This window comes from Monodelphis domestica, chromosome 5 (genome assembly GCF_027887165.1).
Source record: "Monodelphis domestica isolate mMonDom1 chromosome 5, mMonDom1.pri, whole genome shotgun sequence".
Taxonomy (NCBI): Eukaryota; Metazoa; Chordata; class Mammalia; order Didelphimorphia; family Didelphidae; genus Monodelphis; species Monodelphis domestica.
In genome coordinates, this window is record NC_077231.1 from 149,302,866 (window position 1) to 149,323,327 (window position 20,462).

At 41.1% G+C, this 20,462-nt stretch overlaps 1 protein-coding gene across 2 annotated transcripts in view; it reads left to right on the forward strand.

Annotated features, from left to right (window-relative positions):
• The window catches only part of MCM10 (minichromosome maintenance 10 replication initiation factor), a 56,000-nt gene extending 40,942 nt beyond the window's left edge, over nucleotides 1-15,058 (forward strand). For both annotated transcript variants that reach the window (XM_007503969.3, XM_016426036.2), the window contains exons 15-20: nucleotides 2,670-2,811; nucleotides 5,541-5,659; nucleotides 8,145-8,258; nucleotides 10,785-10,930; nucleotides 12,316-12,358; nucleotides 12,466-15,058. In XM_007503969.3, the coding sequence (XP_007504031.2) occupies nucleotides 2,670-2,811; nucleotides 5,541-5,659; nucleotides 8,145-8,258; nucleotides 10,785-10,930; nucleotides 12,316-12,358; nucleotides 12,466-12,549 (648 nt within the window). In that variant the 3' untranslated portion in view covers nucleotides 12,550-15,058. The remainder of the gene's footprint in view (nucleotides 1-2,669; nucleotides 2,812-5,540; nucleotides 5,660-8,144; nucleotides 8,259-10,784; nucleotides 10,931-12,315; nucleotides 12,359-12,465) is intronic.
• Nucleotides 15,059-20,462: the final 5,404 nt, after the last annotated feature.

Genomic DNA, 20,462 nt, shown 5'->3' on the forward strand with positions numbered 1-20,462 from the left:
GAGCATGCCATGTGAGAGTCTTTAAAAAAAAAAACTGCTACTCTTTAGCATGGAAAATGAAAGACTTAAATATGTGATAACCAAAATGCCGTTGTATGGAAGAATTGGAATTCCTCTCTCTGACCCTGGACAACTGATCAGGAAAGTCTTAAGTAGAAGGAAAAGCATGCCAGCGGTTAGAGCTCCCTAAAGCTGGGGTGGATTGTCTCTGACAAATGTTGGATGACCGCTTTGAGGATATGTCATAGAGGAGATTCTTGTCCTTCTAACTCTTGAGAGTTGGATTCCTCACTCCAAGGTTGGGTTCTTGTGCCATGATGACATGTTGGCATTACCTCCTTTGCAGTAGCAATGGCGAGTACACATCCAGGTCTTTCCGGGGTTACTTTCCAAATTAAGAGTCAGTGTTGAAGTGCCATTTTATATCTGGTATGCTTCACGTACCCACACACATGCATATACACAAAAGCACACCTAGCTAGTTCTCCTGGTTGTTTTTCTCCAGTGTTTTGTCATGGTTGTTGGCCCCACTCCCAGATCTTAATTGTTTAGCCTGAGGAAAACCAAGTAAGAGCTGATACGTATGTCATTTAATCTGCAATTTAGGAGATTATCTAAAGCAGGACAACCCAACAAATTGGGGTGTGCCTTCAAAACTTTTAGAGGCCCACAGCTCATTGTTTTATACAGAAATTTGGATGGGACAATATTTATTGCATGTTTATTTCTACCTTCTCCAGCTTCTCCTTTCTCCATTCTATCTTCTACATGGCTACAAAACTGATTTCCCTAAAGTACATATCTGACCATCTAAAAATCTCTAGTTAGTTCTTTTTTTGTAGTAGAGAACGGAACCATCTGTTTGCCATTTAAACCCTTTTACAGGCTGGCTCTAATGTGTTTTTTTCAGGCTGGTTACATAATATTTCTCTTTACACATTGTATTTTCTAGCCATATTGCCCTACTTTACATTTTCATACACATCTCCCCCCTCTCCATGTTTGATTTTTCTTTTAATACATTTTTATCTATATCTTTATTTTTGCGTCACTTACATTTCCTAATGTATCACTCTCTCTCCATGCCTTTGTGCAGGTTTATATCCCTCTCCACTCCTACCTTGGAAAGTTCTCTTTCTTCACCCCTGCTGTTTGAAATCTCTTAACCCACTTTAAGGCCTAGTACAAATACCACTTTCCACAAAAGGCCTTTTCTGATTTCCAAAATTGTTAGTGTTTCCTCATCTCAGCCCCACAAGTTTATTTTGTAGTATCTGTTCATCTCTATGTCTCCCCCAGTACAATGGAAGAAGCTCTTTGACGTTAGAGGCTGTTTTCTTTTTTATCCTCGGTGCTTAGGACCATACCTTTACACATAATATTACTTAATACACATTTGGTGAATTGAATTGAATTAAGCCCTGTTGCGGAGCCCAGATATGACTTGTTTCCAAAGTACATTTTCGTTGTGGTTAAGTGAAAACCCCACTGATTCTGATATTTTATAATCCCAAGTAACCAATGTGTTTCACTATAACCAGACTAGAATGTTTGGCAAATCAAAAATTAAAATTAATAGAGGTAAATAGGAAGTTGCATACTTCAATTTTAAAAATCGATTTCACAAGTACAAGATTGGGGGGAGACTTGACTAAAGAGTAGATCATTTGAAAGAGATGGGAACTTTAACAGATTGCAAAGTCAATATGAGTCAACAGTATGGTATGGCAGCCAAGAAAGCTAATGCCATCTGAGTCCAAGGAAGTGAGAGAAGCACAGTGCCCTAGGATAGATGGTCAGATCACAACTGGAATATTGTAAATGCAGTGGATTCTTTCTTACTGGAGGCTTTCAAGAAAAGGCTGGATACTTGTCAACATGTTGCCGATTGGATTCTTGTCCAAGTTCAAGTTGGGTCAGATGACTTCTGGGTAAATGGCTAGGATCTTTTCCACCTCTGAGATTTGTGCTTCATCCTAATTTATAGCTAATCTGAGGCAAGGGAAGAAGACTAAGTTGTATGGACATAGAGAAGTGGGTATTGACTAGCTCTCTTATCAGTCTTATCTATTGAGTAAATTGGTCTGTGCTTGAATAAACTTAATCTTTATTATTTCTGCTAAGGTCAAAACATGTTCTGTTTATGTAGGAAAATTTCCATTCACAATACCAGAGGTTATCAAATCAGAAGAACAAGTAGGAATGAGTCAATTGTGGAGGCAGCTAGGTGACTCAGTGGATTAAGAGCTAGGCCTAGAGATGGGAGGTCCTGGGTTCAAATGTGGCCTTAGATACTTCCTAGCTGTGCGACCCTGAGCAAGTCACTTCACCCCCATTGCCAAGCCCTTACTGTGCTCCTACCTTGGAATCAATATGCAGTACTGATTCTAAGATGGAAGGTGAGGGTTTGGTTTGTTTGTGTTTGTTTTTTTTAATCCCTATTTTAAGACTATCTGTATCCAGTGATATTCAGAATAATGTCTTGCTTCAATTTTACTTAGAAAGGTAGAAAAATGAATATATCATTCTTGAATGATTTTTAAATAAATTTTTAAATAAAATTTGGACAAAAAAGGGCTTTCTGTTTAACAGATTTGATCTGCTTTTCGGAGGGTTTTGTTTTGTGTTTTTTATTGTTTGGGTTTTTATTCTCTCTCTCCTTTTTCTAGTTAACAGCTATTGCCAAGTTGCGAGCCAAAGGCCAGGTCCTCATAAAAACAGATCCAAACTGTATTAAAAGGAAGCAAAATGACCTTCAAAGTGTCTTGGAGATAGCAGAGCGTGTGGAGAAAAGCACCTCATCATCACAAGGTGAAATAAATGAAAACTGTATAGCGGGTGAAGTGGGCCAAAGAAAATGCTTTTCTAAAGTGAGGTGGTTCTGAAAATTTTCCTCAATTGATCAACAGCATCCCCTCCACTCAGTCCATGTTGTTTACTCTGCTTGTATAATGATTGAATTAGCCCAAAGTTCTTCCTAAACTACCCTTCTAATTGGACAGTGCCATTTTGTTTTTTCTGTGTGACTTGAATTGATTTTTATCACTGTACAGATGCCTTTTTATGCCTAACTTGTATGTAAACAAAGAGTAGCTTATATTCTATATTTGATATGTTAACCCAAAGGCCTCTCAGAGAGATAGAAGCAATCTATGTCTCTTGTTTTCTGTTACAATTCTGAAATGTTAGATTTAAAATAGTTTTGAGCGTTAAATAGTTGTAGATAAGAGAGTGGGAGCCATAAACTGTGATAATTAAAATGTTTGGGAGCAAGGGAAATATATAACAATTATGACTGCTGAAATATGTTTTCTACTGTGTCTTGGTTTTATATAAATATAAGATGGTCGCCAGGGAATATATTCCCAATTTATGAATATGCCCAAGCCAACTGGGTTTTATAGAGAAATTTAATTTATAATACACTGATTAATCAATAGAAAAAGAGAGAAAGTAAGAAAGGAATAAGAATGAAGGGCCTCAAGCCAATAAGGCCTAGACCTCAGTCCTAAGAGATAAATCAGTCAGTTGGTTTTATCACTCACCCAAGATCTCTCTAGGTAAGGCTTCTCATGCCAACCTCAGGCTCCACCTTCAAGAGAGCCTCCTTTCAAGAAATGTTTCCAGAGAATTCTCCTCCTGACTCCTCCTGAGTTCTCCTTCCACAGCCTCCTTCAAGACCTCTCCAGGAGCTCTCCCTCCAGGACCTCTCTCCTCTCAGACCTCCTTCAGAGCAAAACCTCCTCAGAGCCAAACCTCCTCCTCCTCCTCTGTCCTCAGAGCTCGCTATCTTTAAGGAAACCATCTAAGTTCCCTCCCCTCAGTTCTCACATCTACCAATCACTGTCGATGTCTCCCCTGTGCCAATGATGGCTCTAGCTTAACCCAGGACCGCCCAGAGGTCTTCCCCCCTTTGCACATGTCTGTTGAAGGTCATATTCTCAAATAATTAAATCTTGATCTTTGCTGCAGCCCTTCCTAAATCCTGTTACTCTGAGTAGGGTGGAGATTGTAGTTTCCAAGACCTGGTTCTGTCATTCCAAGTATCTCTATTGTATCAATTCTAAAATCAATCATGACTCAAAGAACTTCCTGTTCTATGCTTAAGCATAGGGCAAAGCCCTTTCCATTGTTTAGCAAAAGGTTTCTGTCCTAAAGTAGTCTTAAGTAGGGAGGAGAAGGATCCTCCCATGCCAAGGAGTTTCATATTCCAATAGAGTTCTTACTATCAGTAGGAAATTTTTTTCAAGTATGAAATTTCCCAATGGAGAAATTTCCAACATTCATAAGTCTAAGAAATTTTAAGGTTTACAGAACTAAGCCATTTTTTAAAATCTCTTACCTTCCGTCTTAGAATCAATACTATGTATTGGTTCTAAGGAAGAAGAACAGTAAGGGCTAGGCAATGGAGTTTGAGTGACTTGCCCAGGGTCACCCAGCTAGGAAGTGTCTAAGGCCATAATTGAACTCAGGACCTCCCATCTCTGGGCCTGACTCTCAATCCACTTGAGCCACCCAGCTGCCCCCAAGCCATGTTGTTTAAAATGAACCTTTGTAGAAAAGAATATCAACTTTTTCTACCATAAATCAGCTCTCAGGACAATTATGGGGCAAAAGGGATTTCACTAGGTCATAGAATTAGAATTAGAAAAGACATCAGAGACCATCTGGTTGGGCTCCCCTAATTTACACTGGGAGACCCAAAGAAGCTCACTTTGTGATTTGCCCAGGGTCACAGACAGAGTAAGTGATGATAGAATAAGGACAAGAGGAAGATTTAAGCTCAGATCCCTTTGACTTAAGGAAGTGTTCTTTCCATAGGACCACAGCTTCTTGTTGTTCCTCACAAATCACATTCCATCTCCCATCTTGGTGCTTTCACTGAGTCTGTTTTCCATGTTTGGTCTATACTTCTTCTCACCTCCACCAGTCAGAATCTCTAGATTCCTCAGAGCTCGGCTCCAGGGCTCCCCTCTAGAACAAGGCTTTCCTGATTCCACCAACTGCCAGTGCCTCCTCTCCAGAAGTTATCTTGTATTTATTTCACACACACGCACGCACACACACACATTTTTAAACTATAAGATAATATGTAAAGTCCTTTGGAGTACCCGGTTGCCTTTTAATAAATGTATATTGATGGCTTTTAAGTCACAAGTGGCATTTTATGTTACTTTTCATCTTTCAGAAGCTTAAGACCTCTGGTGAGATTGCTAGAGCCCTAGTTCCCCTCTCTGCCCACTGTTTTCCAGGTCAGAATTGCCTTTAATGAGAGAATAGTTTTAGGATATGCTTAGAAATAATCTGGTATAATTGTTTATATCAAAAAGTGCTTTCCTCATGACTGTCCTGGGGGTGAAGAGTGCAAACAGTACTGTGTCCATCTTACAAATGAGGAGACTGATGCTCAGAAAAGTTAGTGACTCCCTCAGGGAATGCATGCTGGGCTGCCAGAGATTTCAGAGCAGGGAGGTGCATGGTATAGATAAGAAACCAACCCAAACAGAGAGCTACAAAGTGAAGTTTTCCTCTTTGTGTAGCTGAAGATGAACTAGAACCCGCCCAAAAGAAGCGCCGGGAGCAGCTGGCCTACCTGGAGTCGGAGGAGTTCCAGAAAGTCCTCAGAGCGAGATCCAAGCACACAGGGGTGCTAAAGCAGGTAAGGCAGCCCGGCCCTCACCCCGGAATTCCTCTTCATGCCTTTAGCCAACGGGGGTGGGGGGGGTAGAGGTTTGACCTTTTTATAACCCTTCCCTTCCCTCTTTATATCAGTATAGTTGTCCCTTGCTATATTGTGGTTCACTTATCAGCTTCACTGTATCGTGGAGTTTTCACTATATTGCGGGATTATTTTTTTCTTTTTGTTTTCTTTTTTTTGGCAATAAACCACCAGTTTATTGAATGAAAAATCCAACAGCAACTCTTTCCCCATCCCCAGCCCAACCAACCAAGAGAGCAGCTGAGCCCAGGCAAGGTACTTTGGCCAGCAGGACAGAGTCGCAGGCCCCAGGGGCACAGGAGGGCTAAGAAAGGAGAAGTCTTTCTGTCCAAACCTCTGGGATGGGGACGAGCTCAGGGGTAGGAAGGGGGTCTCAGTAGACAGAACACTGCCCGGAAGACGGAGGCCTACAGCCCTGGCACCTGGACTTCAATCCCCACCATCTTCAGGGTGGGAGAGGGGGAAGCTAGGGCTCAGACGTGGATTCCCCATGAGGAGGAATGAGGCCTGTGGATACGGCCAGGCTGGGGTCAGAACAAAGGGTGCAGGGATCTTCGCAGGGGCTCACCCAGTCTGGAAGGTGCGCACAGAGGGAGAAGAGGGGGAAGGAACAGATGCTGGGGCGGGAGCCTAGGGAGGCAGGACAAGTCCAGAATGTGAGGGGACAGGAGTGCTGGGAGCAGAGAACAGAAAGGGCAGAGCCTGGTGCCCAGGGGAGTGCCACCCAACGAAGAGGAGAGAGAAGGCCGGAGCAGAAGCCAATGAGTTTTCAAAGACAGGCGCATAACATCAACAGGATGCTTTGGAGGACACTGGAGGGGAGAGATCAGGGACAGAGGGGCCTTTCCCTATCATGCTCAACTAGCCAGGAGAAGGAGAGGCTCGGCCACCCCGACCGCCCCTTTCATGCTGACTGGCCAGCTGGCTCCGTCCTTTTGGCCTCAGGCCACCCCATCAGTCCCCCCCGGGAAAGCTGAGCTGATTTGAGACTTGAGATGGTCTGAGAGGGGAAGGAGGGGGGGCTAACTCCTAACCAATAGCTGGGACCCTTGGGTGCCTCTCATGAGTGCTGTGTTCTGTATCCTAGGCGTTGATTGGCTCAGTGACTGTAGCATTGGCCTGTTTGTCTGTTTGCTCTCCTGCTACTTTGTGGATTTTCACCTCTCGTGGGGGGTATCTGGAACGTAACTCCCTCGATAGGTGAGGGATCCCTGTACTGCGTTTTGGTTCCAAGACAGAAGAACAGTAAGAACTAGACAATGGGGACTAAATGACTTGCCCAGGGTCACACAGCTAGGAAGTGTCTGAGGTCAAATTTGAATCCAGGACCTCCCATCTCTCAATCCATTGAGCTGTCTGCAAGTTATCGACTCTTAGGGCACTTTATCACCCTGGTACTCAGTGCCACCTAATTCCTAGGATGGCATTTAATTGTGTCCTATATGAAAAATTATTTGCCAAGGCAACTCATTAAACAGAAAAATGAATAATAATTGTCAATTCAGTGCAACTCCTTTCTTTAATGACAATGGCAAATGGGTGAAGAGATGGGACTGAGAAAAACAGCTTTTAGACTTTCAATTAGCACTTACTCAACATCTCTCATTCTTGGTGTAAGGCATTTTTCTAGCAATCAACAAATTCCCTGGATTATCTGTTAGGTTATGGGATACAAAGATCTTGACAGGTTCAATCCCTGAGCTGAATCTACCAATGAAATGGGACTTTTGGTACACAAGCTCAGTAAGAGATGGAGATTTAGCACCCAAAATTATTGACATGCTCTTGAGATTCATTGAGAAACAAGGAAGGGAGGATCTTGCGGCCATCCCCTACCTGGTCAGAGCACAGATGGAGAGAGCATCTCGTTCCTCTCAGGGTGCCCCAAGGAGGGCAGCCAGTTTAGTGAGGGATCTCAGGATCGTGCCCTGGGAGGATGGTCCAGTGGAGCTGGGAATGTTGAGCCAGGAGCAAGAAGGCCTGCCGACTCAGAGGGAGCGGTCAGGCCCTTTGAGCACCAATCCCTACAGATGAGACCCATCCCACAGTTCCTGCTGCCCACTGTGGACTGCCCCCAAGAGAGTTCTTCATTGGGATCCCCTTCCACAAGGAACCAGCGTGTCCCTTTTCTTTCCTGCTGCTTGAACCCCTCCGTGTTCCGCCTCACTCTTCTTGAGAACTGCTGGTTAGCATTGCCTGGAGAGATCACCCATTCCCCTTTATTCCCCTCTCCGTTTATGCCTCCTACCATTCTCAAGTTTTTCCCAAAACACATTGATTCCCATATTTGCAGGGTGTTGTGGAGGTTTGGGCCATGCTGTTTGAGCTTTGGGGGCATTTTACAAAGGCACTGTCCAGTGTCTTCGTGACATTGAGAACATGTTCAGAGCACCTGTGTGACAGCCTCTCAACTCTGCTCTTCCAGGCCGAGGCAGACCTACAAGAACGTTATTTTGAACCACTGGTAAAAAAAGAACAAATGGAAGAAAAAATGAAATCTATTAGAGAAGTGAAATGCCGAGTGGTAACATGCAAAACGGTAAGCATGGAAGGTCTCCCTGAGCCCACGTAGCTTATGTTCAGGATTGGGGCTGACAGCACCAGATCCTGAACCATCCCTGAACTGCAAAGGCCCAACAGATGGCAGAATTCTCATGGGTGTGTCTGGTTTCATTGGTCTTAAAACCAAAATGCTCACAAAAGGCTAAGAATTGTTTTCCCTTGAGTAAGTTTGGTTTTGGTATTGCCTAATTTACAGTAAAGGTAAAATTTCTGTTTTCCTTGTTCCAGCTACAATTTTGGGAGAATAAAATTCATTGTCTCTTTTCCCTTAGATGAACTCTTTCTGTTACAACACAGAGAATTCCAGGATGATTTGTATTTTTAAGTCCAAAATTCATTTAATAATAGTGATTCCCAAAGGCTCCACTGAATTGTCATCCTGTGCCTTTATTGTAACTATTGCTCTGATGATTGTACTCATTGTGGTTAAAATTGAGTCACTTGATAAGTGTTCAAAGCATAGGAACAAATAGTTTTCAGAACTGTAAACTATAATTACTTGAAAATATGCTCCAAATTAGTAAATTAAGAAAAGTGCAAATTTAAATGACTGAGGTTTTACTTCAACACTGACACAAATGACCAAAGATTGAAACGGTCATTATTCCAGGGGACTGTAGAAAGATGGAGCCACTGATGCATTCTTGATAGAACTGTGAAGCAGCCCAACCATTCTTCATAGAGACAGAAAAGTCAGGAAACTGCCCATACCCTTTGACTAAAATATACCCAAAGATGGTCAGAGAGAAATGAAAGTCCAACCTGTTCATTGTAAAGCAGCATTCTTTGTGATCGCAAAGATTGAAAACCTTGTGAGTGCCCATTTGGGGGGAATGGCTGAAAACCCTTTGATTTATTAATATGATGAAACAACATTATGCAGTAAGGGATAACAAATATTAGGAGTTTGAAAACATGGGAAGACTTATGAATTGATGCAGTTCAAAATAAGCAGAGAACAACATACCCCAATATTTTAACAATATAATTGAAAAGACATCTAAAAGGAAACCCCACTACTTGAAAAACCATTAGAAATCCTGGAGAACTGGTAATGGAACAAAACAAACTGCCATCAAGACAGAGAAAGAAGTTAGTAGGACGGGATATAAAAGTTTAGTAGCTTACCTTAGGCAACAGGATGATTCCATGTAAGGATGCCCTCAAACTATTACATAAAGAGCTCTTTCACAAACAAGTCCCAAACTCACTAATTCTGCATTCAGGAGGCTAAGATCAAAATGCCTGATACAAAGACATATTGTTGAGGGCAGGGTTTATTTGTTTATTTGTTTTTGGTAATTAATGTTGCTGTTCAGTCATTCCTTTTTTTTTTTCCAACTCTATGACCCCTTGGACTTTTGTCCATGGGATTTTCTTGGCAAAGATACTGGAACGGTTTGTCATTTCCTCCTCCAGTGTGTCCCCATTTTACAGATGAGGAACAGAGGCAAATGAGGTAAAGTGACTGGCCTATGGGGTCACTCAGCTTAGCCAGATCTGAGGCCAGATTTGAATTGAGATTTCACTCACTCCAGGCCTAGTGCTCTCTTTGCATTATGCCACCTAGCTGTCCCTTATTTTTTGTAAAAGCCACCACTAAATCTTGTATGCGTACCATTGCTGTTTGTCTTCATGGAATAGAAGAAATTAGACCAGGCATGACAAAAAGATAGCCCAGGGGATAGTTGTAATTGAGAAAGGTCAAGATAGTTGCAACTAATAGGAATAAATGTAAAGTTCTATATAAGGGTTCCAGAAAATCCACTACCTAGGGCAAGAAAAATGAGACTTAACAAGAAAAGAGCTCATTCAAAAACTTTCTGGGGAATTTTAGTTGTACTGTATGTTCATTAGTCAAATCTCATCCAATTTGGACTGGAACAAAAATCTCTTGAATAAACCACTGGCTCTTAAGATAGATCTAATTGTTAATCAGTTGTAACTTACATGGAGTCTAAATTTGCCTTTCTAGCCAAAATTTGAGACCAAACACAACCAGTTGTGAGGGGCAAAATGTGTTACTATATGGAAAATTATTTGCAAGCCGTAAAACACTTTGGATATAGATATGTAGCTTTACTATGCGCTGCTACTATACTATATGTATTATATAGATAAAAACTATATACTTTAGAAGTATGTGTAGCTATTGCTATACTTTACATATATTCTCTAGAAGGCCAAATACTGAAGCTGAAGCCAAATACTTTGAGCACATAAGAAGATGGGACCCATTGGGAAAGTCCTTAGTCGTGAGAAAGATTGAAATAAAGAAGAAAAGATGAGACAGAGGATGAGATGGAGAGTTAGTTTCATGGAAACAGTGACCGTGAACTTGGCCAGACGTTGAAAGATAATGGCGGATAGAGGGCCCTGGTGTGCTGTGTATGGTCCACGGGGTCACAGAGAGTTGGATATGAATAAACAGCAAGTATATGCAAAATTATTATCATTATTTTTAAGCCCTTGGTTTAAACAATGCCATGTGGATTTTGTGCAGTGCAACTATACCCATTTCAAGTTGTTGGAGACGTGTGTCAGTGAGAGCCACGATTACCACTGGCATGATGGCATAAAGCGGTTTTTCAAGTGTCCCTGTGGAAACAGAACCATATCTCTTGACAGGCTACCTCAGAAGCACTGCAGGTAGGTGGTTTGCCTGGGCCCTTACTTTTATATGTTAACACGAAAGCTTAAATTGTTCCATAATGTTACCTAGATGCAATCAGAACTATTGTTTTTTTTTTTAATTTCTTCTTTATTTTTAATTTCTGTTTTGTTCATCTTATGGTGGTTTTCTTGGTGGGGCAGCGGAGGATAATGCTAATTTTTAAATTGGAGTTTCTGCTAATGCTTGGGACTGACACCAGAGTTGAGTAGGCAGTAATACAGAATTGTAGGCCTCTCTTCCCTGACAGTGTTTTTAGATATATAGATTGATGAATAAAATGCTTAAGATACAGGACTTATGTAAAAAGGTCCTGACCTTTACTCCTCAAAAAATGATTTCTGAAAACTATGGCATTTTGTGTGTGTTTTAATGTAAAACTATATTGTCAGCTAATAATTTCTCTATTCTGAGGAAAAAAACAGTACTCCAGACTCTCAAACACAAGAGCATATATATGGACACGTTTGCTTCCAGGGAGCAGGATCTTTTTTAGAAGAGAATGGAAGATGTGGATCTTAGGACATAGATTTAGAGCTAGAAATATATAGAACCCTTCTGTCTTAGAATCAATACTGGCTTCAAAGCTGAAGAGCAATATGAGCTAGGCAATGGGGGTTGATTGACTTGCCTAGGATCACACAATTAGGAAATGTCAGGTCAAATTTGAACCCAGGGCCTCCCCACTCTAGGCCTGGTTCTATCCACTGAGCCACCTAGCTGCCCCTAATTTGTATTTCATAATAATTGGCTCTGTGGGCAGGCACCTTGAAACCTTTTGCAGAGCTGCAAGATTAATTAATATTAGCCCATAGTGTGATAAAAACCAAGAAGGTGAATGTGATTGGATTTGAATTTAGGAGTGAGATAAATGAGATCATTCCACTGTACTCTGTTGCAGTTATACCATGTCTGAAGAAGTATATTTGGCTCTGCGTGCCACAGTTTAGGAAGAGCTTTGATAAGCTGAAGAATATCTAAAAGAGGTCAATCTACAAGGAAGGCCATCAAGGCTGAAGGAATTGTTAATGTTGCACCAGAAATAGAAAAGACTCAGTAGAACGTGCTATCTCCTGAAGAAGGGTAGAATTGCCTGCCCTCCCTCCCCCCCACCCCCAAGATAGGACTAGGAACAGGAACAGAAGTTATGGGGAAACTTTCTTACATTCTGAGGTTTCCATGTGTGGAATGGGCTGCTATGGGAGGCCCTTCACTTAAGGACTCTAAGCAAGGGTTGGCTGGCCATTTGCCACGTACGTTGTAGTGTGAGTTCTTTTTCAATATGGGTTGACCTCTCTGTCTACCAAAGTCCCAGTGTAGACACATATCATACATACTAATTCAAACTCCTCTTTTATTTCAGTAATTGTGGCCTCTTCAAATGGGAAAGGGATGGAATGTTAAAAGTAAGTAATCAGCAAGACTGCTTTCAGGTCAATCATTTCACCTTGTTCTAGTATCCAGTACAAGAAATGATGGTCAGGATCTAAAAGAACTCTTCATTTTTTTCCAGGAGAAGACTGGGCCAAAAATTGGTGGAGAGACCCTGTTGCCAAGAGGAGAAGAACATCCTAGATTTCTGAATAGCCTAAAATAGCCCTGCCTTCAATTGTTCTTGTGCCACCTACCTCACTTTTTTGTCTTCAGAAAAACAACCCATTGGTTCAATGTTGACCATAAATGGATATTCCGAAGGTTAAGCCAAAAGGAAACACTCACTCACTTGCTTTCACTGGATTGGTCTGAGTGCTGATATTGACATTTAAAATAAGAGATGAAGACAGAGGTATTTCCTGGTTTTTTTCCCAAGAACTGATGCCTAAATTACAGGGCTCAGAAAAGGCACACTTTCCAACTAGCACATGCAGTTTAAACGAAGCTATATGTTTTCTCTCATACAAGGTAAAATGTTAACATATTGGGATGAGAAGTTCTCCTAGTACTTATTGAAAACCTATTGGTGAATTAAATAGATCCATTCCCCTCTCTAGACCAATTTTTAAAAATGACACTCAAAAATAGAAGACCCGTGGTTTGATCTCTTTCGGTCACTTCTGTTTTGTGACCTTGATCAAGTCTTTGACCTCTTCTTTCTCCTTCTCTGCCCAGTAGCCCTAAGAATCCCAGCCTCCTCCCTCTCTCTGCCTGCCAGTGAGTGAATGATGAAAACGCCTTTTAAATGCTTACTATTTGCAAAACAAAAACCTAGATTGTTTTTGATTCAATGAACGACATATTTTATATGGCTAGTAAGACCTTGCTACTGAAAGACAGATTATTTTTGTTTTTTTCCAAAAAGAAAAAGGTCAATGAAACTTAAGAACTTCCAACCCTATCCAGTACAAACTATGAGGAATTGTTAAATATAACTACTGAAAGCAAATAATTCTTTGCCTTTAGAAACCTGTTGTAAGGATTAAAACAAGAGGAAGCAACTGTCCATCTCGGGTCAGGAACCTTGAGTTCTAAAGCCTCTGGCAAACAAATTCAGGTCCTTCAAGTTCACTGTCTCTCTAATTTGTATAGTAGTAAGTAGATGCTTTGTTCTGCATTTCACAACTACACTCTGGAGTTGGTTTTTGTTTTGTCTGCTAATGAAGAAAACTAATCCTTTGTCTCAGCTCACTGAATCAAGACACTTGGTAATGGCCCATTTCTAGTGAATGTGCTATTCCTGCCACTGGATTAAAGCAGTTGAGTCCTTGAAAGCATTTTGCAAATTCTTCAATCAAACCTGAACATAAACTGGCTTCTCGAAGAGCCTACTGGCCCTTAGGAACACTGTTGCATGGCAAATCTGTTTCTCCTCTGAGCGAAAGGAGAGATCAGCATCTTCATGCTGCGTAGACTGGAGAGAGTGTTGTTGCCTGGCTGATAGAAAGGTTTAGTGCTGGCCTTTGATCTTAGTGAATAACTGACATCAAGGCTGGTAGAATTGATTTGGGGATCCAGTGTTTTATATGTGCAAATTCATACAGTAGTAATAAGGAGGTCAGTTCTCACCGCAGATATGAACCACACAACTCCTTTAACTTTTTTCTCTTTTCAAAATATTAAATGTCTCATATACTGCCATTACAATTACGTGTCCTTTTATGAACCTTGGTCGTTGGTAACTTGGGTTTCCTCAGGAATTACATTGTCAGGTCAAATATTCATCTTGGCTTGTTAAACGTTCAAGATAGACTATTAAAGTAGGATCCTAGAATTAGAGATTTCAAGCTGGAAGGGATCTTGGAGGTCATCTAGGTCTAAACAATTTCAATTTGTAGTTGAAGAAAAGGGGCCCAGAGAAGCTAAAGTGACAACCCCAAAGAAGTAATTGTCCGAGCTGGGATTCAAACTTGGGTCCTCTGATTCTCTGTAGGGAATTGGTCAGAAAAGGAAAATTGGACGGTGAAAAATTAAATAAGATTTGAATGTTGTTCTCATTGTGTTAGTCATCTGGGTAGTTTGGTGGGTGTTTTAAGTACTATTTAAACTTTTAATAAATTTCTGGAATTGAATTAATCACATTCCACATTTGAGTTGGGAGGTAATGTACATTGAACTTTTGCAGAAACTTGTTTTCTAACCTGAGCTTGTCAGCAACCCCCAGAAAGTCAATTCTCGGGGTCTCATTTTCCCTTCCTGCAACGTAGAAGGCCTGATCTACAGGATACATAATGGCCCTTCCAGTTCTAACATTCTATGATTCTATGTGAAGAGTGGGGGAGACATGGATTGGTGTCAGTTGCCATGAAAAAAGCCACCTAAAATCTTAATGACCACAAACAAAACAGCATGGCATGGCTATCAACAGGAGCCCATCTCCAGATTAAGCACCACGCTGTGCCATATATATATATATAGGGGTCAGACCAGTAGCCAATCTGGGTCCCACTCAGTCAAGATGAGAAGATTCTGAAGGGCCACATCATGAGGTTGGAAACAACAGCAGAGCCCCAGTCAGAAGAAAAGACTGCAGACATCACCTGAACAGCTATCAAAAGGGGAGGAATTTTGCTGATTTTGTGTCTCCAAGGGGGAGAACTAAAGGCAACAAATGAAAATTTCAGGTGGGCAAATTCAGTTTGATTCCATGAAATGAACTTTCTTTTTTTTTTTTTAAAGAAGGGGCTCCTCATTCCTGAAAGGGTTAAAATATATTCTGGAAAGCCAGCCTGACAATCACTAAGATGCTATTCTAGTTTTGTGCTCCCTCAAGACTCACTTTGAAAGTCTTAAAGAACAATTTAAAATCAGGACTTATTTAATGACCTTCCATTAGTGTAGGAAGGATTTTAATTATGAACCAGATATATAAAAGGTAAAAGAAGGACAAACTCCATGCCCCAAAACAAGATTGGCTTCTCTTCACCTAGTGGAATTATTTGAATGGCCAGAGGAAAGCTTTACTGCCTAAAAACATCTGTATCAACTGACACTTGCTTGGGATTTTAACATTCTTTCTTCCTTGTGATATCTTCTTAAATGCCAGTGTTCTTGCCAAGAGATGTAATCTATTAAGTCGGTCACACTTAAGTCTTTGTGAACTTAGATGGCTTTTGCCAGTTGGAGAATATTGTGTACTCGGGCAAAAAGGAGATGGTGATGGGCAGGAAAATGGTGCAAAAACATGTGACCAGGAGCCCTGAAGGCACACTCCTTTTTGTCTAAAAGTACAAATTCTCTTCTTACTAATCTCTAGCTTAAATGTAACAATGCCCAAGTCCTTGACAGTATTGGCTTGAGTGTGGTTTGCCCCGCCAAGGACATTATTGAAATTAGGATACACCACTGGAATTTAATACAGAATTTGAAAACTTCTGTGGTATAATAGAGCCCTTGTTAAGGATTTGGGGTGGGAAGGAGGCAATAGAAATCATGGTTGAGCCTAGTAAACATTTCCGGCCAGGATTATTTATCCAGAGTCAGACTGCCAGGTCTGGCCACTGAAAAGGAAAGCTTCCTTTTGCCCAATCCCTCACCAAAACAACCCTTGGGTTTTTTTAAGTCTGTATGACCCTTTTGTCACTCAGTGGAAATGTGTGCCAAGAAAGGCATTTTCAAAAAGGTGACACATTTGTTTCTCTGTGGGTGATGTGGAAAGAGCGTTGGTTTTAGAGTTTGTCTCCCAGTCTTCTTGTTGACTGTGTAACCTTGGGAAAATCCCTTCCTTGGTTTCTTAGGTAGGTAGACCATAACTAAATGTGAACCTGGGCAACTTAAAGTTAAAAGCCTTATTTGGTATGTTGACTCCCCTAATAGAATAAGAGCCAAGAATTATTTTTGCCTTTCTTTGTCCTCAGCACTTAGCCCAATACCTGACATAAAATAAACACTTAATAAATACTTATAGCTTGTGCTTGGTTTGAAAATTTAACCATATCTGACTGCTTATTGGCTCATTCACATCTCTTAGAGGGGAGGGAGGAAGAGAAATGAACTGAAGGAGAGAGAAAGAGACCCGAGTTGGAGGAGCAGATTTGATTCCCTGATGACACAAGAGCCTTTATCCATGTAGCTCTCTCCACGGAACCCTTTGGGCCAAGCGATAATATTGATGGACCGAGAGTCCAAATAGCTTGAGAGATGGCATGAGCCAGAGATAGTGGCAGAGTAGCCTTCTCAAGAGAATGAATTCCTAAACCTAAACTCAAAATCTGACTCCACTGCTATTTGACTGCTGCTGTCTCTGGGGTCTAGAGGTCCTTCCACTTCTCCCAGCCACCCTTCTAGAACAAAGGCCTTCCTGACACCTACTCTTACTCTGCGGGACACCATTTACTCAATATTTGGAATGAACCCTTGGGCAGAATTGACCTGGAGGATTAGAGGGCAAGTGCTTCAATCATGCCTCATTCTGTGACCAGTCAGGCCCTTAGCATTCTATTCACCACTGTCTTTGCCACTGAGTCAGACCAAGATTTCATGAGCTACAGACCACTTAAACACTGAGAGGAACAACCACCTACTCAGAAGAATCTTGAACTCAGCCTTAATGTGGCAAAGACTCTTATTTCATCCTCTGGAGAATGAGTACTCAGGAGCAAGAGCTACAGGTGTTGCAGCCAATGAACAAGTACAAGGCTCCTTTTTATTAGCATGAATTAGTCCCTCCTCTCCTTTACCAGTTATATATAATCTGGTCAGAGAGCCAGCTGATCCAAATGCAATTCACAACCCCAATGATTCGCATGGGTTTTAACCAATCAAAGTAAAGCAACTTCACCTGTTAGCCTCTTAAAGGGCTAACCTATCAGGTCCTCACGTCCTGCTAACGTGGATGTGAGGAAAAGGAGCTTAAGCTAGGAACATGAAACAACTCGATTTTCTTTTTACTCCACTAGATGGGTTTATGAGAGGAGTCCACGGTCTTATCAGGGTCGGTTCCTCACAAACTTTAAATGGTGAACGTCAACATTCTTTGTGTGTCACTGATGAAAGCAGCAAGGTCAGAAGGAATCTTTTGCCATGTCTCCAATACATAGCTAAGAACATTAGGAGGATTTTAATGTTTTCAAATCAAGGATTAAGAGCCTAAAGTTCAGAGTCTGATGGTTTGGATTGCTGTCTAGCATCTCCCTCCTGTTAGTTTCTTGAGAACTGGAGCCATATTTAATCTATTTTTTAAAAATTTCACTTCAGGGCCTGGTGCAGTACCCTAAACACAGTAGATACCTATTATATATTATAATGTTTTGATATGAGCTATCCTGTAGTCTAGCACAAATTGTAGTAATGTTGCCTGCCTAGTTCTCCACCTCCACTTCAGTTCTGGGTCCAGAAAAATCAGAAGTTCAAAATTGTAAAGTATAGCATTCCTGAATTCAGTAGATAGACAGGACATGTAGTCCTCTACCATCCTTTGGGAGGTTCATTAGTGGGAATTTGTGTCTTCCCATGTTCGAGAAAATGCACCGACTATGATTTCTCTTTTGGTGTGGGGCCACGGATTATAAACTACTCTGGAACAAGAATATGTTGGCCTGAGCCAACAAGTACCTCTTTGGCAGCTTTCCAAGATGCTCCTCAACAATTTTCAATAGTCGGGAGGAAGAAGGGGGACAACATCAAAAGCATGCCTTGCCTCCTTCCCATCACAGTTGAACCAATAATCCAGAGAAAGACTGGTCTATGACATCTCTGTTCCAGCCTCTCTTTACAGCATTCTAGAGAAAAAATAAGACCACTGTTGATTGGGTCACTGACACTGACCACACACTTTGATGCTTTGGTGGGGGGATTTGCACTCTAAAACCATTTGCTTGTATAGACATAATTATTTCAGTCTCATCAGGTAAGTAAAAACATTAATGAAATGTGAAGGCATCAGCACAGTCCCTGACTTTAATTTTTTTCTACTGTCATCACATTTTAATCTAAGATTAAAAAAAGATTACATGATATTATATTACAATGATAGCTCAACTTTTTAATTAAAAAGTTGAAACATTTACCTCCAATAACCTGAAGCATGGAATTGGAGTCAACGAGGCATGGGGAGTACAACATGTTTCTTTAACAGCTTTCCAATCTAAATGGACCTGAAGGCATCTGAATTGCTGAGGATAGTTTATTGATTCATTCTCTGGGATGTATAATGATAATCAGCCACAGTTTGACTTGGGGAATTTGGTTGGGAGAGATATTTAGTGTGCTTTGAAAAGACATCAAGAACAGCTCCCATTTCAAGGTTTTTTCCTAAGCCTTCAGTGTGAACTCTTGAGTAATCACTACAGTACAACTTGATTGCTAGACCATATGAGAGAAAAAAATCATTTGCAAAAAACATTGGTTTAGGGAATGAAAGAAATGTAAATAAAAGAATCCAGTAATAGAGACTGTATGTGTCTGTGCACGTACACTTATACAATAAGTACAGTCATCTGAACCTTTCCAGATTGGGGGGATAGGGGGGATGGGAAGAGGAAAAGAAGGGAGATCAAAACCACAGAGAATTTATCATGTAAACAGAAACTCCATCAGCACTTGGATAGTTAAAAGTCAATCGGGTATCACTGTCATGCTTTTGGTAGATAGCATGGAGATTTGCTAGCTTCACAGGGAGCAAATAGCTGAAATATTCTCTGCTTGACTGGAGACATCAGGATTCTTCCTGGGCTCCTCTTGGTCCTAGCAAGATTGCTCTCCATCTCTGGCAGCTCTGCTTTTCTTACATGTCTGCTCACACCTGCTCAAAAAGAATCCATCCACATCTCTCTAAACAGCCCAGTCTCCTCTCCTCACCGCTGTAGGTGATATTGTCCTTCCCTTTCCAAATTCATGCTGCCTAATGCAATTCCTGCATCTGAGCACAAGGGACTTGAGTCAACCTGGGACAGGCCTTTGGAATCCAGGCGTTCACTAATGAACAGCCAATCCTCTCCGGGTTGGCCAATTCAAGCCATGCTGGAGAACTTCCACTGAAAGGAGCCAATCTCTATATACCCGATTTAAGGACAGGGAGTTGTGATGGAATGCAAAGGCCAAAAGTTACAAAGAAGCAAAATGCAATTTTCAATAGAATATTTTGTCTGTTTTTTCTAAACTTAGGGAACCTTCCCACTCCTCTCTACTAGATTCCTTTTGGAAACACCTTTAACTACATGAGCCAGTTCAGAATCCCATGGACAACTAGATAAATTAAATAGTAATTTACAACAGATACAACAAATACTACAACAACCAAAACATATAATAAAAACGTCCTCAGACAAGAAACCATTTACCTAAAGCACTCTTTCAGATAGTAAAATGTCATTATAGAATGTCACACACAAAAACGTGGGACAGATCTTTTGACATTTTCTGGAATAGCTTCTAACAAGTGCCTCCTCCCCACAATTGAACATTTATTTTTAAATTGTACTCCTCTGAGAAAAGAATGAGGTGGGAAGGAATGCTTGCCAGGCTGCTCAGATAATGGCATTCAATGCTGGAGTGTGGTCCAAGAATCCTTTTTCTCGGGGTCACAAGAAACCTTCCCCCCCCAGGGTTCTAGTGTCTACTCCCCAATATTTTTTAATTAATTAAAATCAGTTCGGGTGTCTTCCTGTGCCTCCTGCATGTTCTTTGATTTTAAATTTCTCTTTCTTCTTTTGGATTATATATCCACATACAAGATGCAATTAGTTTCATGGTTATCTGTTTGCTTGTGCTCATTCTGAATCCCAGCAAGAAAAAATGAACGAGTGACCCATGAAATGGTTTCCCTTCTCATCTGGAGAGGGGAGGGACTCGCTTCTATTTTAGAATTGACATTAAAACAGAAAATGATTTTTTAATGTAGCAATATCTCTGCTTTTAGCAGAAGGAGGCTTCTAGCCTATAGCATGCCATGTAGCTCTAGCAAAAAGAAAATAAAATTACATCTGAATGGAAGGAACGTTCACAGATTCTTCTCTGAAGGGTGAATGAGTTGATTCATTATGTACTCAGGTAGGATTTGAACCTAAGTCTTCTGATTAGAATTAGGGCTCTTTCTACCAGGCCACTCGGCCAGACTAGACATTGTGAATGAGAGCT